The 21,472-nt window shown below is 41.8% G+C and overlaps 1 protein-coding gene across 4 annotated transcripts in view; it reads right to left on the reverse strand.

The window, feature by feature from the left end:
- srbd1 (S1 RNA binding domain 1) overlaps nucleotides 1-19,147 on the reverse strand; it is a 360,487-nt gene extending 341,340 nt beyond the window's left edge. Inside the window, exons 1-3 of one of the 4 annotated variants that reach the window (XM_069931091.1) lie at nucleotides 19,091-19,147; nucleotides 14,392-14,427; nucleotides 13,783-13,856 (exon numbers count right to left, since the gene is read on the reverse strand). In XM_069931091.1, coding sequence (XP_069787192.1) covers nucleotides 13,783-13,856; nucleotides 14,392-14,427; nucleotides 19,091-19,111 — 131 coding nt within the window. In that variant the 5' untranslated portion in view covers nucleotides 19,112-19,147. Of the gene's footprint in view, nucleotides 1-13,782; nucleotides 13,857-14,391; nucleotides 14,428-18,489; nucleotides 18,643-18,776; nucleotides 18,949-19,090 lie in introns of those variants that run through there. The other 3 variants (XM_069931092.1, XM_069931093.1, XM_069931094.1) reach the window with 3 other exon arrangements.
- Nucleotides 19,148-21,472: the final 2,325 nt, after the last annotated feature.

Genomic DNA, 21,472 nt, shown 5'->3' on the forward strand with positions numbered 1-21,472 from the left:
AAAGGCTTTTGACATATTGGAATGGGATATTTTGTTTAAAATATTAGAGGAGTTTGGCTTTGGGTTGACATTTATAAATTGGGTTAAAGCCCTTTATAAAATTCTTTGTGAAAAGGTGGTTACTAATGGACAAATATCTTCTTTTCCATTATTAGATTGAGTCATCAAGGTGTCCTTTATCACCAGCTTTGCATATTTTAGCAATAGAACCTATAGCTGAGTTTATTAGACATGAACCTAAGATTAAGAGCATAAAGTTTAATCAGGAGGAATATAAAATTAATTTATTTGCTGATGATGTTTTGGTTTATTTGTCTGATCTTCTAAATTATTTGTCTCAATTACATGCAAGGTTGGAAGAATATGGGGTAATTTCTATATATACAAGTAATTGGGAGAAAAGTGAAATTATGCCTTTAGTTAAGGGCGATTATACTAATTGTAAAATAGTTACTAAATTCAGATGGCCAGACGTTAGTATTAAATATTTAGGTATTCTGGTTAATAATGATTTTTTTAAATTATATAAATTAAATTATTTGCCTTTATTTCATAAAATTGTTCAAAATTTGAAAAGGTGGAATACCCTACCTATTACCTTAGTAGGTGAGGTAAATTGTGTAAAAATGAATATTTTCCCTCGAATTAAGTATCTTTTTCAGTTGATCCCCATCTCAATTGCTCAAAAATATTTTTAAGGGTTTAAATCCAAGTGTTAAGAAGTTTTCATGGAAAGGAAAAATGGTACAGGTTTCTTTGGAAAAATTGACTTGGAAGTTTGAATTGGGGGCTTACAACTTCTCCATTTTAAAAATGACTAAAAATCTGCTCAATTGAGATGTATTAATGTATTGTTTAGCTTAGATAAAATCCCTGCTTGGGTTAATATCAAATTTAGTAAGATAGGAGAAATCATTTTACAGGATCTTATCTATAAATGGAATTCTGAATTGTTGGTAGGAAATAGGGAAACATGTTTTGAAACATAGAAACAGAAAAATAGGTGCAGGAGTAGGCCATTTGGCCCTTCAAGCCTACTCCACCATTCAACATGATCATGGCTGATCAGTACCCATTTCCTGCCTTCTCCCCATACCCCTTGATCCCTTTAGCCACAAGGGCCAAATCTAACCTACTCTTAAATATTGACAAGGAACCAACCTCAACTATTTCCTGTGGCAAAGAATTCCACAGATCTACCACCCTCTGAGAGAAGAAATTTTTCCTCATCTCAGTCCTAAAAAGCTTCCCCCTTATCCTTAAACTGTGACCCCTGATTCTGTTTTTTTCCAGCATTGGAAACAAACTACCTGTGTCTAGTCTGATTAAACCCTTAAGAATTTTATATGTTTCTATAAGATCCCCCTCAATCTTCTAAATTCCAGAGAATGCAAGCAGGTAGAGTCTGTCCCTAATTTCATGGCTGTATTATGTAAACTGTCTAGATACTGTGCACTTGGACAATTCAGAGACAGTGCGTTAAGTGATCAATTAGTAATAGGTTTAGCTGAACAAGCTACCAGAGAAAAACTAATTGCAACACAAAATCTGACACTTGAATTAGGTCTAGACATTGCTACTGCCATCAAGACACCTGCAAACAATGCAGATGTCTGCCAGAGGAACTCCTTGGCTATCAATAAATCTTGGTGTCAAGATCCTTCCCGCCATGAACCTTCCCGCCTAAAATGATTTTGCTGTGGGAAGACAAATCACAGACCAAATAACTGCTATTTTTTAAAAAGCCAAATTCCACAAATCCAATGAGAAGGCGCACATCAAAGCAAGATGTCCAATGATTAAATTGAAGAAAAATTACCAGCCAAGCTCCAGAAAAATACAATTTGCACAAGAGACAGGAAAGAGCCCAGACAATGAAACCATGGATATCAATGAATCTGAAGAGGAATCCACATCCATGGACTGGGCCACAAAGAACCAAATTTTTACATCCATGTCCACATTAACAACAAACCGAAACAGATGGAACTTGTTACAGAATCAGCAGTTTCCCTGTTGCCAAAAACAATGAAGGCAAAGGTGCTCCAATCGGGCACCATCTTAAAAACTGTTACTGGAGAGGAAATACAAATTTTTGGAAAATGCATGGTACACATTAAGTACAAAAAATAATCTAACCAGACACCAAGGAGTCAGCATTGCTCGGTCGCAATTGGTTAAGCAATCTTCAGCTGGATTGGCAAGAAATAGGGAAGATAATCAGCCAAAACAACAAAGGAAAGCAAATTGTAAAATGTTACAGCACAGTATTTGAAAATGGTTTGGGAAGAATTCGTGGAGTATGAGCCAAACTACAATTGAAACCTGAAGCAGAACCCAAATTTTGCAAAACCTGAGCTGTATCTTTTGCAATAAAGAAATCAAATCAAAACTTAATAGACTACAGAAGGACAAAATATTAGAAAAAAATCAAATACTCCATATGGGCAACCACAATCGTGCCAATATGCAAGGCAAATGGAGAAATACATATCTGTGGTAATGACAAAGCGACCATCAATCAAGCATTACAAATTCTGGAACACCCCATTCCAAAAGCCGAAGAACTATTCCAAACATGAACTGGAGGACAGAAGTTCACTAAACTGGACCTATCACAGGCCTACCAGCAGGTGGAGCTAGACTACAGTTCCCGGAAATATGAAATCATAAATGTATATTTGGGATTATTTACATGTACGGAATATACGGAATATCAGCAGCACTTGCCATAGTCCAAGCAATTCTGGGCAAGTTGCTGCAAGGAGTCGACGCAGGCTGCTACTTAGACAACATCATCATTACCAGGCGCCAAGTATCTAACTACCCTAGATGTCATTCAAAATTGAATACAACAAACAAATATCAATCTATGAAAAGACAAGTGTGCATTCATGGCGCTATCGGTGACCTATTTATGTTTCACCATTAATCAGGAAGGGGTACAAATGGACAACAAAAGTACAGAAGCTGTATGGAATGCTCCCTACCCGACCAACAAAACAGAACATAATCACTTCTGGGTCTAGTAAACCATCATCACCAACACATTCCAAACATGTCTATGTTATATAATCCACTAAATGAACTACTTAAGAAGAATCAGAAATGGTACAGGAATACAGAAACCAAATTAGCTTTTGATGAACTGAAAACAATTTTAACAAACAGTAACCATGTCTTAATTCATTATAATCTGGACAAAGAACTAATACCGTGGGATTGGGTATCGTTCTGTCACAGAAAACTGAAAAGGGAGAACAACCAGTGGCATACGCCTCCCAATCACTAACTGCTTCTGAGTGAAACTATACCCAATTGGAAAGAGAAGGACTAGCCATCATCTTCGGGGGTAAAAAGATTTCAGCAATACTTCTACGGATGGAAGTTTACATTGGTGACAGACAACAAACCACTGAGTCTAATATTGGGATCAAAACAAGGAATATCGATGGTAGCAGCAGCCCGAATTCAAAGGTGGACGATGCTATTGGCAGCATATGATTTTGATTTAAAACACAAACCAGCGATACAGAATAACCACATAGATGCCTTCTCCTGCTTAGCACTCCCAGATACAGAGCAAAACAATCGTAAAATGGACACAAGAAGTAAAACAGAAATAAATCAAAGCCAACTGAATCAATAGGGATCAGTAAGAAAACCCAGAAAGATATACTGTTTAGCGTATTCTATTTCACAAATAATGGTTGTAAATGTCAGAGTAAATGTAACCCTATCACAGATGTGGCAAACTGTCCATCTAAGAAGGATGCCTACTATGGGAAACAGTCAGAAGATGCAGCACATGCCAGGAGGCACAACCCAAAGCACCTCAGGCAACAACAAACCCATAGAAATAGCCGGCACAACCGTGGCATTGGGTCCACATAGATTTTGCGGGGCCATTCATGGGAAAGAATTTCCTGATAGTCGTCAACACACACTCAAAATGGCCGATTGTAATCCGCATGAAATAAATGACTGCGGGTCAGACCACTAAAAAATCTCAGAGGGGTTTTCACATCATATGGATTATCCATTGAAGTCTATTCCAACCACGAATTTAAAACTTTCATTCGCAATAATAACATTCACCACATACTGTCTGCACCATACCATCCCAGTACAAACAGAAAAGCAGAAAGTTTCATACAAACTTTCAAGAAAGCCATGAAAATAAGACAAAATTCAGACTCATCATCGTCCCAAAAAAATCGCTGATTTTCTGCGGAGTTACCAGAATACACCACACTTAATCACCAAAAGAACACCGGCAGAGCTGATGTTCAGGAGAAATCCAAGGACCAGACTATTGGCAATATGCCCGAACATCAGCCTTAGATTGCAACAGACAGCTTTCGCTGAGAGTCCAGAGATCAATTGGTGGGTGAACCAGTTTTAGTGCAAGACTACCATGGGTAGAGCACTACCATGCTCCATGGGTGCAGGGAGTTGTCCTGAAAAAACTCAGCCCATACTCTTATCACATCCTAGTGGGAGACATAACATGGAAAAGACACCGACAACTAAGACCAGCAGACGACGCAATGACACCCAAAGCCAGAAAGGACGGTGTTTTCAGCGAAGGGGCCAGCCAGCTACCAGTAGAAGCATCTCCACTACACATTGACGTGCACAGAGAAGGGCCGAGACCATCAACCGAGAGATACCATCAAGAGGGGCACCTGAAACCAGAGACCAGGCGAGCAGCCCACTGAACCTTCAAACCCCAACTCCGAAAAGCCCACCAAGATTATCTTATCAACCATTCAGTTATATCCTGACCGATGAACCAGAACAGATCATGCCTAGAGCTCCTTTACAACAACAAAGTGCCCCAAACAATACCATCCCTCTCCATAGATCCCAACGAACCTCACACTCACTTGGACTATGCTGGGTGGGAGAGGGAGAAAGAGTGTTGGATTTGACACCATTATGTATGCATGATGAAATCATCGTAGTAATGCATTGTGGTATGCAAAGCATTGAGTTAGTATGCCTGTGATTGTCGTTTATTTTACAACGGGGGGGGGCCTCAAACATAACAGTTACGACTTCAGGAATATGTTTGAACTTAGTATAATCAATTTTTACATCTTATTATCAGTTTCTCATTTTTACTGTATGGCTGCCATCTGGTGGCTAGATATGAGTAGTACAAATCATTCTTCATTAATAATTGAAAAGTCTGAATAAATTTATTAATTTTCTTACATGGAATGTAAAAGGTATGAATGACCCAGTTAAGAGCTATTTTCACATAGTAAAGAGCTTAAAGATACCACTGTATTTTTACAAGAAACACGTACTCATAGATCTGATAACTCCCACTTTATGATAAAGTGGAAGGGGTAACACTTTCCCTTCTCCATCCAGGCTAAAGCCAGGGGGGGAGGGGGGCAAAGAGTTTTGATTCTAATTGATCAAAATATCCCTCATGTCCATTACAAAGTAATATCAGATATAAATGGATGATATATCATTGCTTCAGGGAAACCAAATAATAAAATGGTAATTTTAGCTAATATTTATGCCCTTAATGCAGATGATGTGGGTTTTTTTTGAATTTTTTTTTCTTCCTTACCGGATCTTCTGGGGATTTTAATTGTTGGTTAGGCCCTGCTTTGGATCATTCCTCTCATAAACCCACTATAATGAGTAAATGTGCCTCATCATTTTTTTTTATCATATTATGGCATTTATGACATATAGCATTTTCTTTACCCAAAAAGTAAAGAGTATTCCTTCTTTTCACACATTCCTTCTTTTCACACTATTGAATTTATTCGTGAATTGATTACTTTCTTATTGATAATCTGATCCATTCTTGTATTATCAAACAAAAGTAATATTAGATCATGTCCTTGTTATCTTTGTCTTTTCCTGGTTCTCCTTAAAAGGACATTGGCATTTCAATTTACTGGCAGATAATGACTGTGAAATCTATGGAGAAGCATAATAATTTTCTTTGATATAAACAATTCAGCAGAAAATTTGAGTCTGATTGTTTGGGATACTATGAAAGCTCATCAGAGGGAGCAAATTATTTCTTACAATGACTTTAAAAAGGAAGACCAATAAAGGGAGATTAGAATTAATTAATCAAATTAAACAAATTGATCAACAATATGCTCAAACCAAAAATCCTGAGTTTTACAAAAAGTAAATTGAACTTCAAACTAAATTTAATCTTCTCTTAAGGTATCCAATTGAAAACCAACTGTTAAAGAATAGGGGGTAAGCTCTAATATACATGATAATAAATCAGACAAGCTCTTAGCTAACAAGCTGAGGTTTTTTTTTTGCAGCCAAGCAGCAAATTACAAAGATTCGAAAGGAGGATCATTCAGAGATAAACAGCACATTCAGAATTTTTTTTCCCTCTACACCACCAAATTTACAATCGATAATTTGCTGGAAAATTTCCTGATTGTCTAAACATTCCCACGCTTTCTCTGGATGAACAAACGAGGCTAGATGAGCCTGTATCATTTGAGTAATAGTTGCTGTTATTTCTTCACTACATTCAGGAAGAGATCAGGACCCGAAGGGTTTTTCAAATCTTTTTCTCATCTATGAATGGAACGATTTTAGAATAATTCAATTATGGATCAGGTTTTATTTCATGGATCAAATTATTGTACTCAAGCCCTATGGGTTCAATTCTTACTAATTTTAAACAATCACAACTTTTTATTTTCCACTGGGGAACCCATCAAGAGTGTCCTCCAAGTTCATTGTTTGATTTGATCTTATTACATTTCAAGAGTGTTGTGACATTTCAGGGATTTGTAGGAAGGGATTTGAACACAGTTTCCCTTTATACGAATGATATTTTGCTTGACTTATCAAATTCTGTCTCTTTATCATCCATTTTGTCAATACTTTCCGAAGTGAGTAAGTTTTCAGGATATAGATTAAATCTGCATAAAAGTGAACTTTTCCCCTTAAATAACATTGTAAATAACATTTAAGATTGTAAAAAAACCAAATTATCTTGGTATTACTGCTACAAAGAATCACAAGTACCTTTTTAAAGAAAATGTTCTTACACTATTAAAAAATATGAAACAGTCTTTAGCACAATGGTTGCCACTCTCTTTATCCCTGGTCAGTCATAATAATTCAATTGCAATGAATATTTTACCTAAATTTTTCATACCTCAGCCGATACCAATTTTCATTCCTAAATTTTTTTTTGATTCACTTGATTTGATTTTATCATCTTATGAATGGAAAAGTAAGCACCCATGTCTAAAAAATGTTCATCTTCAAAAACCTAAAAGGAACTGAGGAACGGCTTTACAAAATTTCAGATTTTACTGCTGGGCGGTCAATATACGTAGCCTATGTTCCGGTTACATTTTCATAATCAAGTGGATAGTCCAGTATGGGTAGCAATGGAGTTGAATTCTGCTAAAAACATTTAATTACCAGCACTTCTCGGATCCTTGCTTCCCCTCTCTCTAAATAAATCAATTGATAATCCTGTTGTCAGATATACTGTGAGAATTTGGGTCCACAGCTTAGAAAACATTTTGGACTTTATGGTTTTTCTCTTCCATGCCCTACTTTATCCAATCGTGTTTTCAACCTTCTTTTCACAATCCTGTGTTTCATGAATGGTTTTGATTAGGTATTGAACATTTCAAAGATCTTTTCATTGATGTTTTCTGTCATTTGAACAGCTTTCTGGAAAGTTCCATTTACCAAATACTGATTTTTTCAGGTATCTGCAAATCAGACATTTTCTTAAATCTCAGATACTGGATTTTCCTCAGGCACCTGAAGCGAACATTGTTGATGTGTTATTTACACTGCAACATTTTCATACAGGTTTAATATCTATTATTTATGATAAGTTAGTGGGTCTGAGACATAGCCCTCTATTTAAAATTAAAAATGCCTGGGAACAAGATTTAAATCTTACATTGACGGATAAAGTTTGGAATCTAATTTTTAATCTTGTGTACGACATTGTTGATTACAATTTAAAGTTGTACATAGGGCGCATGTCTAAAGATAAATTGTCTTGAATCTATCCAGATGTAAATCCTTGCTGTGGTAAATGTAAGAGACAAGAGGCTTCTTAAATTCTTGTATTTTAGACATATCCTAGCCTTGAAAAATTCTGGAGGGAGATATTTAAAACTATCTTTAATGTTAAATGTCCTTTTGGTACAACTAGAGAAGATGATATTCTTTTAACTCCAACTAAATGTTGTACTTCATCTTTGGCATCATTCCTGGCTAGATGTGCAGTATTGTTTAGATGGAAGGATGATGACCCGCCCACTCATGTTGAATGGCTGAGGAACATTACGTCCTGTATAAATTTAGAAAAGACAAGTTTGTGATGGCCCGCTAACACTTCACGCTAATTGGACGGAAGATGACGGACGAAGCAGCTCTTCATGCAGCTCCTGGACATAAGAACACAGCCCAGACCTTTCAGAGGCTGATGAAACACAGGATTGTGAAAAGAAGGTTGAAAAAATGATTGGATAAAGTAGGGCATGGAAGAGAAAAACCATAAAGTCCAAAATGTTTTCTAAGCTGTGGACCCAAATTCTCACAGTATATCTGACAACGGGATTATCAATTGATTTATTTAGAGAGAGGGGAAGCAAGGATCCTAGAAGTGCTGGTAGGGAAATGTTTTTAGCAGAATGTGGTGGGCCAGGATCTCCCATCCATGTTTATCTATTTGGATGATATTCTCATTACCAGCTACAATTCCATAGAGCATGTGACCAATCTAAGGCAACTGTGCACCCAACTGCAGGAATTCTGACTAACAATAAACCCTGCTAAGTGCCAGTTCAGTTTGAACGATCGACTTTGTGGGGCATTGAATCAACAGGCACAGAGCGAAACCCCTGCCCCAAAAGGCTTCGCCAAGCCACGCACAATGAAGGGGATGCAAGAATTCGCCAGTATGATTAATTTCTATCACCGATTCATACTGGCAGTGGCCCGCATCATGCGCCTGCGCCCCACCCCCCCCCCTTTTCACATTCATGGCAAAGAAGGATAACACATTACCTAGGACAAAAAAGCCTCAAAGGCGTTCCAGAAGGCCAAGGATGCACTGGCCAATGCCATCCTTCTGGTACCACCCAGGCCAGAGGTGCCAACCACTCTCACAGTAGACGCCTCCAGCTCAGCAATAGGAGGCATACTGGAGCAATTCATCGAAGGACAATGGCAGCCCCTGGCCTTCTTTAGCAGACAATTCCAGCCACCCAAACTCAAATACAGCACCTTCATCTGGGAGCTATTGGCACCGTAACGGGCAGTCAGGCACCGTAACGGGCAGTCAGGCACCGTAACGGGCAGTCAGGCACCGTAACGGGCAGTCAGGCACCGTAACGGGCAGTCAGGCACCGTAACGGGCAGTCAGGCACCGTAACGGGCAGTCAGGCACCGTAACGGGCAGTCAGGCACCGTAACGGGCAGTCAGGCACCGTAACGGGCAGTCAGGCACCGTAACGGGCAGTCAGGCACCGTAACGGGCAGTCAGGCACCGTAACGGGCAGTCAGGCACCGTAACGGGCAGTCAGGCACCGTAACGGGCAGTCAGGCACCGTAACGGGCAGTCAGGCACCGTAACGGGCAGTCAGGCACCGTAACGGGCAGTCAGGCACCGTAACGGGCAGTCAGGCACCGTAACGGGCAGTCAGGCACCGTAACGGGCAGTCAGGCACCGTAACGGGCAGTCAGGCACCGTAACGGGCAGTCAGGCACCGTAACGGGCAGTCAGGCACCGTAACGGGCAGTCAGGCACCGTAACGGGCAGTCAGGCACCGTAACGGGCAGTCAGGCACCGTAACGGGCAGTCAGGCACCGTAACGGGCAGTCAGGCACCGTAACGGGCAGTCAGGCACCGTAACGGGCAGTCAGGCACCGTAACGGGCAGTCAGGCACCGTAACGGGCAGTCAGGCACCGTAACGGGCAGTCAGGCACCGTAACGGGCAGTCAGGCACCGTAACGGGCAGTCAGGCACCGTAACGGGCAGTCAGGCACCGTAACGGGCAGTCAGGCACCGTAACGGGCAGTCAGGCACCGTAACGGGCAGTCAGGCACCGTAACGGGCAGTCAGGCACCGTAACGGGCAGTCAGGCACCGTAACGGGCAGTCAGGCACCGTAACGGGCAGTCAGGCACCGTAACGGGCAGTCAGGCACCGTAACGGGCAGTCAGGCACCGTAACGGGCAGTCAGGCACCGTAACGGGCAGTCAGGCACCGTAACGGGCAGTCAGGCACCGTAACGGGCAGTCAGGCACCGTAACGGGCAGTCAGGCACCGTAACGGGCAGTCAGGCACCGTAACGGGCAGTCAGGCACCGTAACGGGCAGTCAGGCACCGTAACGGGCAGTCAGGCACCGTAACGGGCAGTCAGGCACCGTAACGGGCAGTCAGGCACCGTAACGGGCAGTCAGGCACCGTAACGGGCAGTCAGGCACCGTAACGGGCAGTCAGGCACCGTAACGGGCAGTCAGGCACCGTAACGGGCAGTCAGGCACCGTAACGGGCAGTCAGGCACCGTAACGGGCAGTCAGGCACCGTAACGGGCAGTCAGGCACCGTAACGGGCAGTCAGGCACCGTAACGGGCAGTCAGGCACCGTAACGGGCAGTCAGGCACCGTAACGGGCAGTCAGGCACCGTAACGGGCAGTCAGGCACCGTAACGGGCAGTCAGGCACCGTAACGGGCAGTCAGGCACCGTAACGGGCAGTCAGGCACCGTAACGGGCAGTCAGGCACCGTAACGGGCAGTCAGGCACCGTAACGGGCAGTCAGGCACCGTAACGGGCAGTCAGGCACCGTAACGGGCAGTCAGGCACCGTAACGGGCAGTCAGGCACCGTAACGGGCAGTCAGGCACCGTAACGGGCAGTCAGGCACCGTAACGGGCAGTCAGGCACCGTAACGGGCAGTCAGGCACCGTAACGGGCAGTCAGGCACCGTAACGGGCAGTCAGGCACCGTAACGGGCAGTCAGGCACCGTAACGGGCAGTCAGGCACCGTAACGGGCAGTCAGGCACCGTAACGGGCAGTCAGGCACCGTAACGGGCAGTCAGGCACCGTAACGGGCAGTCAGGCACCGTAACGGGCAGTCAGGCACCGTAACGGGCAGTCAGGCACCGTAACGGGCAGTCAGGCACCGTAACGGGCAGTCAGGCACCGTAACGGGCAGTCAGGCACCGTAACGGGCAGTCAGGCACCGTAACGGGCAGTCAGGCACCGTAACGGGCAGTCAGGCACCGTAACGGGCAGTCAGGCACCGTAACGGGCAGTCAGGCACCGTAACGGGCAGTCAGGCACCGTAACGGGCAGTCAGGCACCGTAACGGGCAGTCAGGCACCGTAACGGGCAGTCAGGCACCGTAACGGGCAGTCAGGCACCGTAACGGGCAGTCAGGCACCGTAACGGGCAGTCAGGCACCGTAACGGGCAGTCAGGCACCGTAACGGGCAGTCAGGCACCGTAACGGGCAGTCAGGCACCGTAACGGGCAGTCAGGCACCGTAACGGGCAGTCAGGCACCGTAACGGGCAGTCAGGCACCGTAACGGGCAGTCAGGCACCGTAACGGGCAGTCAGGCACCGTAACGGGCAGTCAGGCACTTCAGGTATTTTTTGGAATACAGACAATTCAGGGTCTTCTCGGACCATAAACCATTAACCTTTGCCTTCCATAAAGTGTCGGACCCGTGGCTGGCCAGGCAGCAGCAGCACCTCTCATTCAACACGTTGTGGGTAAGACCAAGGTGGTGGCTGATGCACTGTCTCGCTCCGTGATCAAGTGCATCCAGGCCCTGTCCCAGGGAATAGACTATTCAGCCCTAGCCAGGGCACAGCAGGAAGACCCTGAGATCCCAAAATACAGAATGGCCATTTCAGGCTCAGTCTGGAGGATGTCACCATCGACCCTGGTAACCAAGTGCTCCTCTGTGACGTCTCCACCGGCAAACACCGCCCTATTATGCCAGCAGCATGGAGCTGGCAGGTTTTCAACACTGTGCACAATCTGGCACATCCAATCATCAGAACTTCTGTCAAAATGGTGGCCAAAAGGTTCATCTGGCACAGTCTCAAGAAACAGGTCAGTCAGTGGGCTGCAGCCTGCACTCTCTGCCAGAAGTCCAAAGTGCAGGTACCCCCACCCAGGCTTTCAACCCAGTGTGACGTAGGTTCAGCCACCTTCTATATTGGCATTGTAGGGCCGCTACTAGTCTCCCATGGAGATATCTCCTCACCATGAGGTGGCTGGAAACAGTCTCACTGGCCAACGCAAACACCGAGACCTGAGCCAGGGCACTGATTAATACCTGTGTCGAGATTCGGAATCCCGGAGCATATGACCTCCAATGGAGGTACACAATTCACTTTGGGACTCTAAGCAGTGTTGACCAATTTGCTGGGAACCCAGCTCCACCATACCACAGATTGCTGTCAACAGGTTGGTAGAGCAGTTCCACAGGCACCTAAAGGCAGCACTGATGGCTTGGCTCAATGGGCCGAACTGGGCAGTCTAGCCACCCTGCGTCCTCCTGGGGATCTGCACAGCGCTAAAAGAAGATTTCAACACCACATCAGCTGAGACAAGTGTACGGCACGCCACTGATGATATCAGGGGAGTTTTTGGCTGCCGCCGAGGACCCAGAGGACCTGATGGCCTCATTAACTAAGCAGCCCCTCAGCAGCCTCTGCTGCAAAGCCATGCCAAATCCTACGTCCCCAGAAATTTAGAGTGGGGCACAACTGCCATACAAGGGCCGCATAAAGTAGTCAGACACAGCAAGTCTACATGCATGCTGGATATTGGCGATAAGGAAGGGACTTTCACCATTGACCACATCAAGCCAGTGCACCTGGACATTAGCCAACCAGTCTCCACTCAGCACCAGTGACTCAGAAGTAGGCCATGAAAGTGGCGAACTGCCACTTTGGGGGGGGGTTTCATGAAGCGGCCCGCTAACCAGGACATGACCTGGTATACAATAAGGCCAACGAACACAACGACCGCGTAGACCCTGTGGGGGCCAATGACCTTCATCCCAGGTGGCATTATGCATGGTGGGAAACGAGCAATAGAGTGATCGCTGACCAATGCAAGGCCAGCGCTGCTGTGACATCACTCCCAGTCATCAGCAACAGGGAGAGAAATACAAGCAGAGCCTGCCAGTGCAATAAATCAGTCTTCGACTTCTTAGGTGTGTGAAGTTCTTTCCACACTTCGCAGAACCGCGCACACGACACGTTATTCAATTAATAAATCAAATGCAGTGGGTCCATTCTTTAATTACTTTCATTACCTCTAGGCATAATATTATTTTCAAATCTTAATATTTTCCATTTTATTTCATGAACAAAGTCTGTATTTTCTTTAGTCATACACCTTGGGTTAGAGGATAGGGTTTAGAATCACACTATACAGGAAAAACTATTTTCTTTCTTTACTTGATGTAATTTTGAATTATGGTTGTTGTATATGTATATTTTTATAACCCTAATTCATCATCTATCATTAATATTATGGATGCCATAACTGCTTTGTATGTACATTTTGTCAAAAATCAATAAAAACACTTAAATAGAAACAAAACAAATTAAAAATCGCTTCAAATCTCACTGACACTAATAGTCGCTGGTAAATGCATGTCATCTAAGTTTATGAAATTATAAACAAAATGAGAAAAAGTATTTGAAGTCAACTGCAACATTAAGTAATACTACACACTTAAAATATCAAACATTGGATAACCGGACTTACATGTCAGGAAATGAATCGTCATCTTCTGAAAATGGTCTTTTTTGGCATGATGTTAACTTTGTTGTTTCTGACATCTGCAAATGAATTTGAATCAGTATTAATCGATCTAATCTTGAAAAATATTTTCATACCAATCAAAGGCTGCTGTCCATTTAACCAGCACCAAGCCTATTCTCATCAATTATCTACAGTTCACTTGATCAAAACCACACAAGGATGCTTTGGCATTAAACTAGCACCATCGGAAGCAGGAACCTGCCTGCAAAAGCAAAGAGGTGTACTAACTGTTCCAGACATTCCAGAGACGATAAGCAAATACTTTTCAAGTGCATAAACAAATTTCTAATTCCAACAGACTGATATTCGCTAGCATTGTCTCGGGTTCTTTCATGTTTTATCAATATGCTCAATGCTAACATGGCAGAGATATGGATATTCCACATTACCTATAAAGTTGAACCTTGGAAATTATCATTTTTGTAGATAATAGAATGTGTAGTTTAACTGTTCATTTTTTGTTTCTCAGTTTCTTCATCTTAGAAACTTTTGATTGAATATTAATTCAATATTTAATACATATATTCTTAATTTGTATAAAATGTCACATACCATTGCACTATTGTTGGATTCCATTTCTTTTAATATCTTCAGTAAAGGAGAAAGAAAGAACATTAAATGTACATACAAATCACATTACTTGAATCTTAATTTCAAAGTACTTTTTTTGTTTTTACAGTTAACATTTGAAATTATAAACACCAATTGTGTCAGTAAAGGCAATCTTGGGCATCTAACAAGATGCTTTTAACTTTTGAATGTGACAAATGATGGCAAGAACCAGATATAGAACAGAGCTGTGTGAATGGAATTTAAAGTATACCATTATTTGTTTTGACACAACATATTTTCTCCAATTTTGTTTTAATATACCATATATTTTAGTGTATAAGTCACAAATTGAAACCTTCATAACCTCTCAAAAATGGGGGTCGACTTATATGTCAGATATACTTTAGAGATCTTAAATTCAACTAAAAAAAAAACACTCAACACCTTACAAGTCGACCCTTGAAAACCGATTCAGCATATAAGCCCACCCTTGAAAAAGCAAAAAAACCCCAACAAACTTTCATGCTACCAGTATCTTAAAACTAATTTTCATTGAAAACAACACACATTTAGAATCTTTCAAAAATAACTAACATTGTCTGAGGCGAATCTCGCAGCAACCATATCCATACTCTCACTGCTTAAACAGTCATCATACAGGTTCCAGTCTGTATCTGATAAGTGGCTTCAGCTTCATCACCAGTGCCCCACAATCAATCATTTTCCATACCGTCCATTGCACAAAAGATACCATACTTTTTAGACAATTTTATTTGACTCTACTTTTACTTTATCCCATGTTTTGAGCAAAAAGTCACACAGCACATCAAGTGATGCAAAACACAATGCCCAGCCTTTTGTGAACAGTTTTTCTGCACTCATCATCCAAGTATTCCATTCCTCACGCACATGGCCTTTGAATGGCTTGTTCAAGCAGATATCGAGAGGTTGCAATAGAGACGTCAAACTACCCAGGAGAACCGCCAAGTACTATTTAGTGCTAATCTACTTTGTGTTCTCAATCAAATGGCTGCAAAATATATCCCAGACCAGCAAATTCTGTTCCTTACATAAAATGCCTGTTCCACACATTGTCTATTCATAGTTTTACACCATTTTCATCCATCCATCCTTTTTCATGAAAATGTACAAAAATACCTGCTGGGAATTTTATTTTAAGGCTTAAGTTTGCACTTGAAGATTACATGGGTCTTGATTTTGTCCTGTTAGCCATGCACAATAATATCACCGTAAACCTGGTCTTTTCGTGGCCTGTCCTTCTGGTTTGCACAGTTTTCATACCTTTACATCCCACTGTTCTATTGACTATCACATCAAAATTTATGGGGGTTTCGTCTATGTGTCTAAATATTTGCCAATACAAACTGGTGTTTCTGCCAGTTACATAATAAACTAGTGAAAATTTACAACTTTACGATCAAGATCTTTTGATAGTTTCTGAGCAAATTTTTTTTGTTGTAATACCAGATTTTTCCTGTTCACGAAACAGTTGCACCAGCCTACTGTAGCCTCGAAATCTTTACTGCGCTCTGGGTGCAACTTTGCCAACTGCAAATGCAAGTGCTCTTATTTTATTTCATGTGACTATGCAGCAATCTTGCCTCCCTTCACATACCCATGCTGCGATGTGATTTTCTAACTCTTCTCGTATTTTTCTTAAAAGTCTCTTCTTTCTCCAATCTCTTACCAACTTGTATATCTCAAATATCCTTGCAGCAGCATAATTATTGGATTTCTTGGCCAGTTCTATTATTTTAACTTAAAACTTGCATCATACTTTTTTCATTTTGCTGGAGCCTCCATGATAACAACCACCCACAGCCAATATGCATCAGCTCAGTCACTGTGATTTTTGGGAGGTCGGCTTATACCCCCCAATATATGATAAAACCATTAAAACGAAGCTGAAAATGGGGACCTGACTTATCTTCAGTCGACTTGTACTCCAAAATATACAGTAATTAAACAATTTAACAAGCATGCAAATAAATAATGTCCAATATAGGATAGCATTTGTGACCATTGTCAAAAGACATATTTGGTATTCCATGTTATATTTGGCATTATTGTGGCCATTTTTGAAAATTGTTTGGAAATGAACTATTTCAAATCCAAAATAACTTGGACTTTTTTCCTGCAAGATTATGTGTTTATCATGTTGGAATCAAGAGAAAACATGTACATGTTGTCTTTTTTTAAAAAAAGTAAAATCTCTACAACTAGCAACTTGAAAAGCAACTTATTTGGCAAATCTTGAGACAAAACATAAGCAGACATAAACAATTTGCAAATTTATTTCTCTATGGTAGATATTTAAGAGGTGAACTTGAATGAAAAGTTTCCAACTGGAAATTGCACAAATTTAATATTTATTAAAAAATATAAATTTTTATTTTCCCAATTATCCTTTCTCCAAGTTTTGTTAATTCTCTGGTCTAATTTTTTTGCATGTAATTCAGCATTATCTGCTATTTTAATTTTGCCAATGAATGCACTCATATAACAGATTTACTAAACATCCACACACTAAAATGTTATGTTTAAAAGCAGTATATCACATGAAGGTACAACATTCTACACCCAAAATGAGCACGCAGAAAGCACTGCATCGATCCATGACTCAAACTGCATCTTCAAATTCAAACGCCATCAAAATCCATCATAATATTGACAAACATCTATTCCAACTCTAGTTCCAAAATACAATGTGTTGGTGGAACTCAGCAAGTTGAGAAGCATCAGCATATGGGAAAGGGACCGTTAACATTTTGGGTCGAAACCCTTCAACTTTCATGGGAATTCTGAGAATTACACTCTCATTGTGGTTTCCACTGACCCTCTCCAAGTTAGTGTCACTGGATTCATGCACATCAGCTTTCAATCTTGCTTTGAATTTTTTTCCTTTTTGGGGTTTTCTTGTTAAATTTTACTTTATTGTCATCATCAGAATATTTGTATTTTTTTAAAATCTTGTCGAACATTGTATAATTGTATTGTTTAACTGGTTATACTGTAATATATCAATATTTTTTTTTAAAGTCAAAAAATGGTTTAGTGCAATTAGAACTGGCAAACCTGAAATTATCAAAGAGCATCTTGAAAGAGAGGAGTACCACCTTGCACACTGACTCCAACACATTGATACCACTAATGTGATTATGCACTCTAACAATAGAATGACAGAGCAGTAATAACTTCTATTTCAATGTCACAAATTAGCTCAAGATGCTTTACAGGAGAACCATAAAATGCTAAATAGCCACTTAGTCTAAGAGGTGGGCCCCAAGGATAATTTTGATGGACAAAGGAGAAATGGTGGCATTTTGGAAAGGGCTTCCCAAACTTAGAGCCTTGGCATTGGATGGAAGGGACACCAATAAAGAGAAACACAGGGTAATAAAGAGATAAGTATTAAACAACAGCAATGCAGAGAATACAAAAGAATACATAGCATTGGATTGAAAAAGGCATGCATGAAGCCAGGCCTGGAGCAGATTACAAAAGTAGGAGAGTTGAGGCTATGCTGGGATTAGAATAAAAATGATGGCTCTAAAATTCAGGCAGGCCAGACCATAAATTATTAATAAATATACCCATGTATAACATGATCATTTTTGTGCTGGGTGGAAGAGAGCAGGGCCAAGAATACTGAAAGTATCAAGTCAAGCAAAAACAGAACACCTTCAATAACTGATCAGTGGCAGGGACATGAACACAATGTTACAAAGATGCTTGAGGTTCATAATAATTCAATAAATATGGATGGCCAGGAGGATACAATGTTGATAACAATGCTATTCAGCTTTAAATATTTCGCAGGAGTAAAAAATTGCAGACAGAGAACGCAGATTGTGGTAGGAACCTGACGCAACTGTTTCATTCTTCCTTTGCAAAACGTTCAATATTTCTGCATTGCATTCTGTTAACGGCAAGTCCACGTGTCATCTCAACAGAGATGTGCAGCCATCAGAAAATTCGCTTTATGCAAATTTGTGACAAAACAGTAAAAATGACAGTACTTTAACAGTTTAAGTAATAACATTGCCAAGTTATATCATGGAAACCGAATGGCCTTACAGACGCAAATTTACACCAGTGGGGAATGCCAACAAGTTGTAGTTGATTAAAGAAACAGGAGAACTTCAGATATTGTCTGACTCAGTGGGTCAGACAGTATCAATAGGTAGAAATGGCCACTCAACGTTTCGGATATGGACCTCTTATCAGGACTTCCAGGCCCGAAAGCTTGACTGACCATTTCAAGGTCCTCCCAGCAACTCTCTGATCAAACTGGTGATGATCCCTGAGTGGGGGGAGTGGGGGGGGGGGGGAAGGGGGGCTCGCATACGGCAGCATCTCCCTACCTCGGTCATAATTCAAAGCCCACGTAATCTGACTTGGTCCAATAGATGCCACCGGTTATTGAAGGGGGACCGAATTTCCACCCACTAACCACGTCCGACTGAGGTGCACAACCCACCGCCAGCTCCCAGCACCGACATCGCTCAGCGGGGTTGCGCCCCTTTTCGTGACGTCATTTCCGCCGGCTTAAACCGTCCCGTGACCATTCAAACCAGATGCTAATTATTGGATGAAATATAGAACACGATCTTAAATATAATGCCTTGTCTATTATTACTCTCTGTAAATACAGAGATATTATCCATTCTGGGCCTACCTCGATGAATATAAAACACATTCCCTCCCCAGCCCAATCCAGACCTGCCGGACCCTTCTCAGAAACTGATTGGTGGGACGTGCGCATGCGCACTCGTGCCTTTTTGTAAAAATCTTGGTTGATGCTGGGAGGTTGAAGGACTTTCCACAAGGAGGCAGGTAGTGTTCAATGAAATAAATAATTATTACAAGTCAATATCATTCAGGAATATTTACATTTCAATTTATATTGATTAGATTTTAATTTGTATACTTAACTTTTTTTAAAATATTTCTTTTTTTATGGCTCTCCTTAGGAGAGTTGGCTGAAGGGGGGGTCTTTTTTTTTCTTTTTTATATTTTCTATAAGAAAATGTTCATATTCATGTTTAAATGCTGTATGTCATATTATTTGTTTTTTGAACAAATAAATAAAGTTTTTAAAAAAGTCAATATCATTCAAAGATGCTGTATTCCTGGGCACCTCTATCCCTCAGTCAAAACCCCCACTGGAATACTGTCTGACTGCTCCTTCTTGTCTTCCATGGAGCTGGATTGGAACATGCTTACATTTGCCAAAACACCTGAGTACCTTTTACGTCTGGAAATACAAATTTATTCTTGATTTTTTTTAAAATTCTAAACTACCTGTCATCAGTTCTTATGAAACATAATCGACTTGGCATTTTAAGTTTCCCTTTCCACAGACAAACTGTTGAGTTGTTTTATTTGGCTTCAGGTTTTTCATCTTTAAATTCCCGTCTTATCCTTCCGAAATTTGGTGCTAAGACTGTAATGGAGGATTAAAACCATGTACTCAGATGCTTTTTGCTTATGTGGAACTGACGACACTGGGTCCACACGCAGGTCACCTTACTTTCAGAACTAGCAGATGTAATTAAACTCAGCCATGGGGACTTATCTGAAGATACACTTTGAAATGGAATTCCACCGTGAGGCCCAGGGAAAGCAGTTGTCAAATACGACACTCTGAAATTGACGTATTGGTCACAACCTGTCTTGCTCAAGAAGTTTTAATGAGTCCTTGTATCTACGAGATAAACCAGGATATCATAGCATCCTGCTCCATAATAATTAATCTTCTAAATTGTAGAATAGTATGCTCAGCTTTGATTTTGACTGACAAATGTTAGAGGGAGTGGGTGCATGATTAATTGTTTTTGGGGTATAAAAGTCTGTGGTCCTGCTGCTGAAGTTTAGACTCTCCGAGGGGTGGGAACACCCCTTGTCAAGAAGGAAGAACAGCCAGAGTCCGAGCAACGTCCCGGTCGGGGGAGGTGGAGAAGCTGCTACCAGCGCCCTGACAACCTACTACAAGTGTGCAGTTGTTGCCTCGCTTCGGCAGTTGGGACCAGTCCAAGCGTTGATAAGTATAGTTGGGAAGGGCTTGCATATTGTAGTGTGAAATCAGCTTTTGAATTAGTAATAAACATTTGTATAAACTGAACTGCTCTCGGTGTGTGTGTCTATTTTCTTTCGGTAGCTAAAACACTGTGACCAATCTAAAATGAACAAAATGAGAGGTATAAGTTTACCCAAGACAATTGGCGCTGCGAGCAGGGTTGGTCTCAAGATGTTTCGCCGAAAGAAAGAGGTGAGCCCTGAGCAGTTTTTGATTCCGGGATGGACTTCCAAAGATGATGGGTTTGGCATGCTGGCTAATACCCTGTCTTTGTTGGGACCACCCATCAGTTGGGATGAAAGGTTAGAACCCTTAAGTGTGCCTCTGGGAGAGCGGGTTGCCACTCTCCTCCGAGAAAGTAAATTTCCAAAAAAACGGGGGACGCTGACAGACGGTTTTTGGCTGCTGGCCACAGCCTTACGCCACTCCGTTCAGCGTGAAGTTGAATTAGTTCAGCAGCAGGTAAAGTCTGAACATAAGAGAAAACAACTAGAGGAGGAAGTAGAGACTCTGCGACAGCGCTGCTCGATGATGAGCGAAATTGTTAGCACCAGTCAGGATCGAGCCAAAGAATGGGAGGATAAGCATGTTCAAACAATTTGCCGTAATATTAAACTCCGGCAACAGCTCTGTGCGAATAAGGAAAAGCAAGGGGTAGAACCTGATCCACACCGTATTCGTGCCATGATAAGGAATGGCAATGATCCTGATGTAATTGATGATTGGGACGGGAATATCTGGTATGATGATAATGGTAATAATGCAGATACCCCCCGGCATGTGCCTGGCATACTCCCCTCTCCCTCCGCTGTTCAAGCCCGCCCCGTAAGGCAGCGGACTGTCCAAGCAGATGAAGGCGAGAGGGGGGATGATGTAAGTGTAGAAACTGAAGGGACCGGTGCTCCGATCTCCCAAGCGGACCCAGGGGAAGGCTCCCAAACCCCTGCTTATGCTAGGTGGGCTCCCCCCTCAACGGGATGG

This window comes from Narcine bancroftii, chromosome 4 (assembly GCF_036971445.1).
Source record: "Narcine bancroftii isolate sNarBan1 chromosome 4, sNarBan1.hap1, whole genome shotgun sequence".
Taxonomy (NCBI): Eukaryota; Metazoa; Chordata; class Chondrichthyes; order Torpediniformes; family Narcinidae; genus Narcine; species Narcine bancroftii.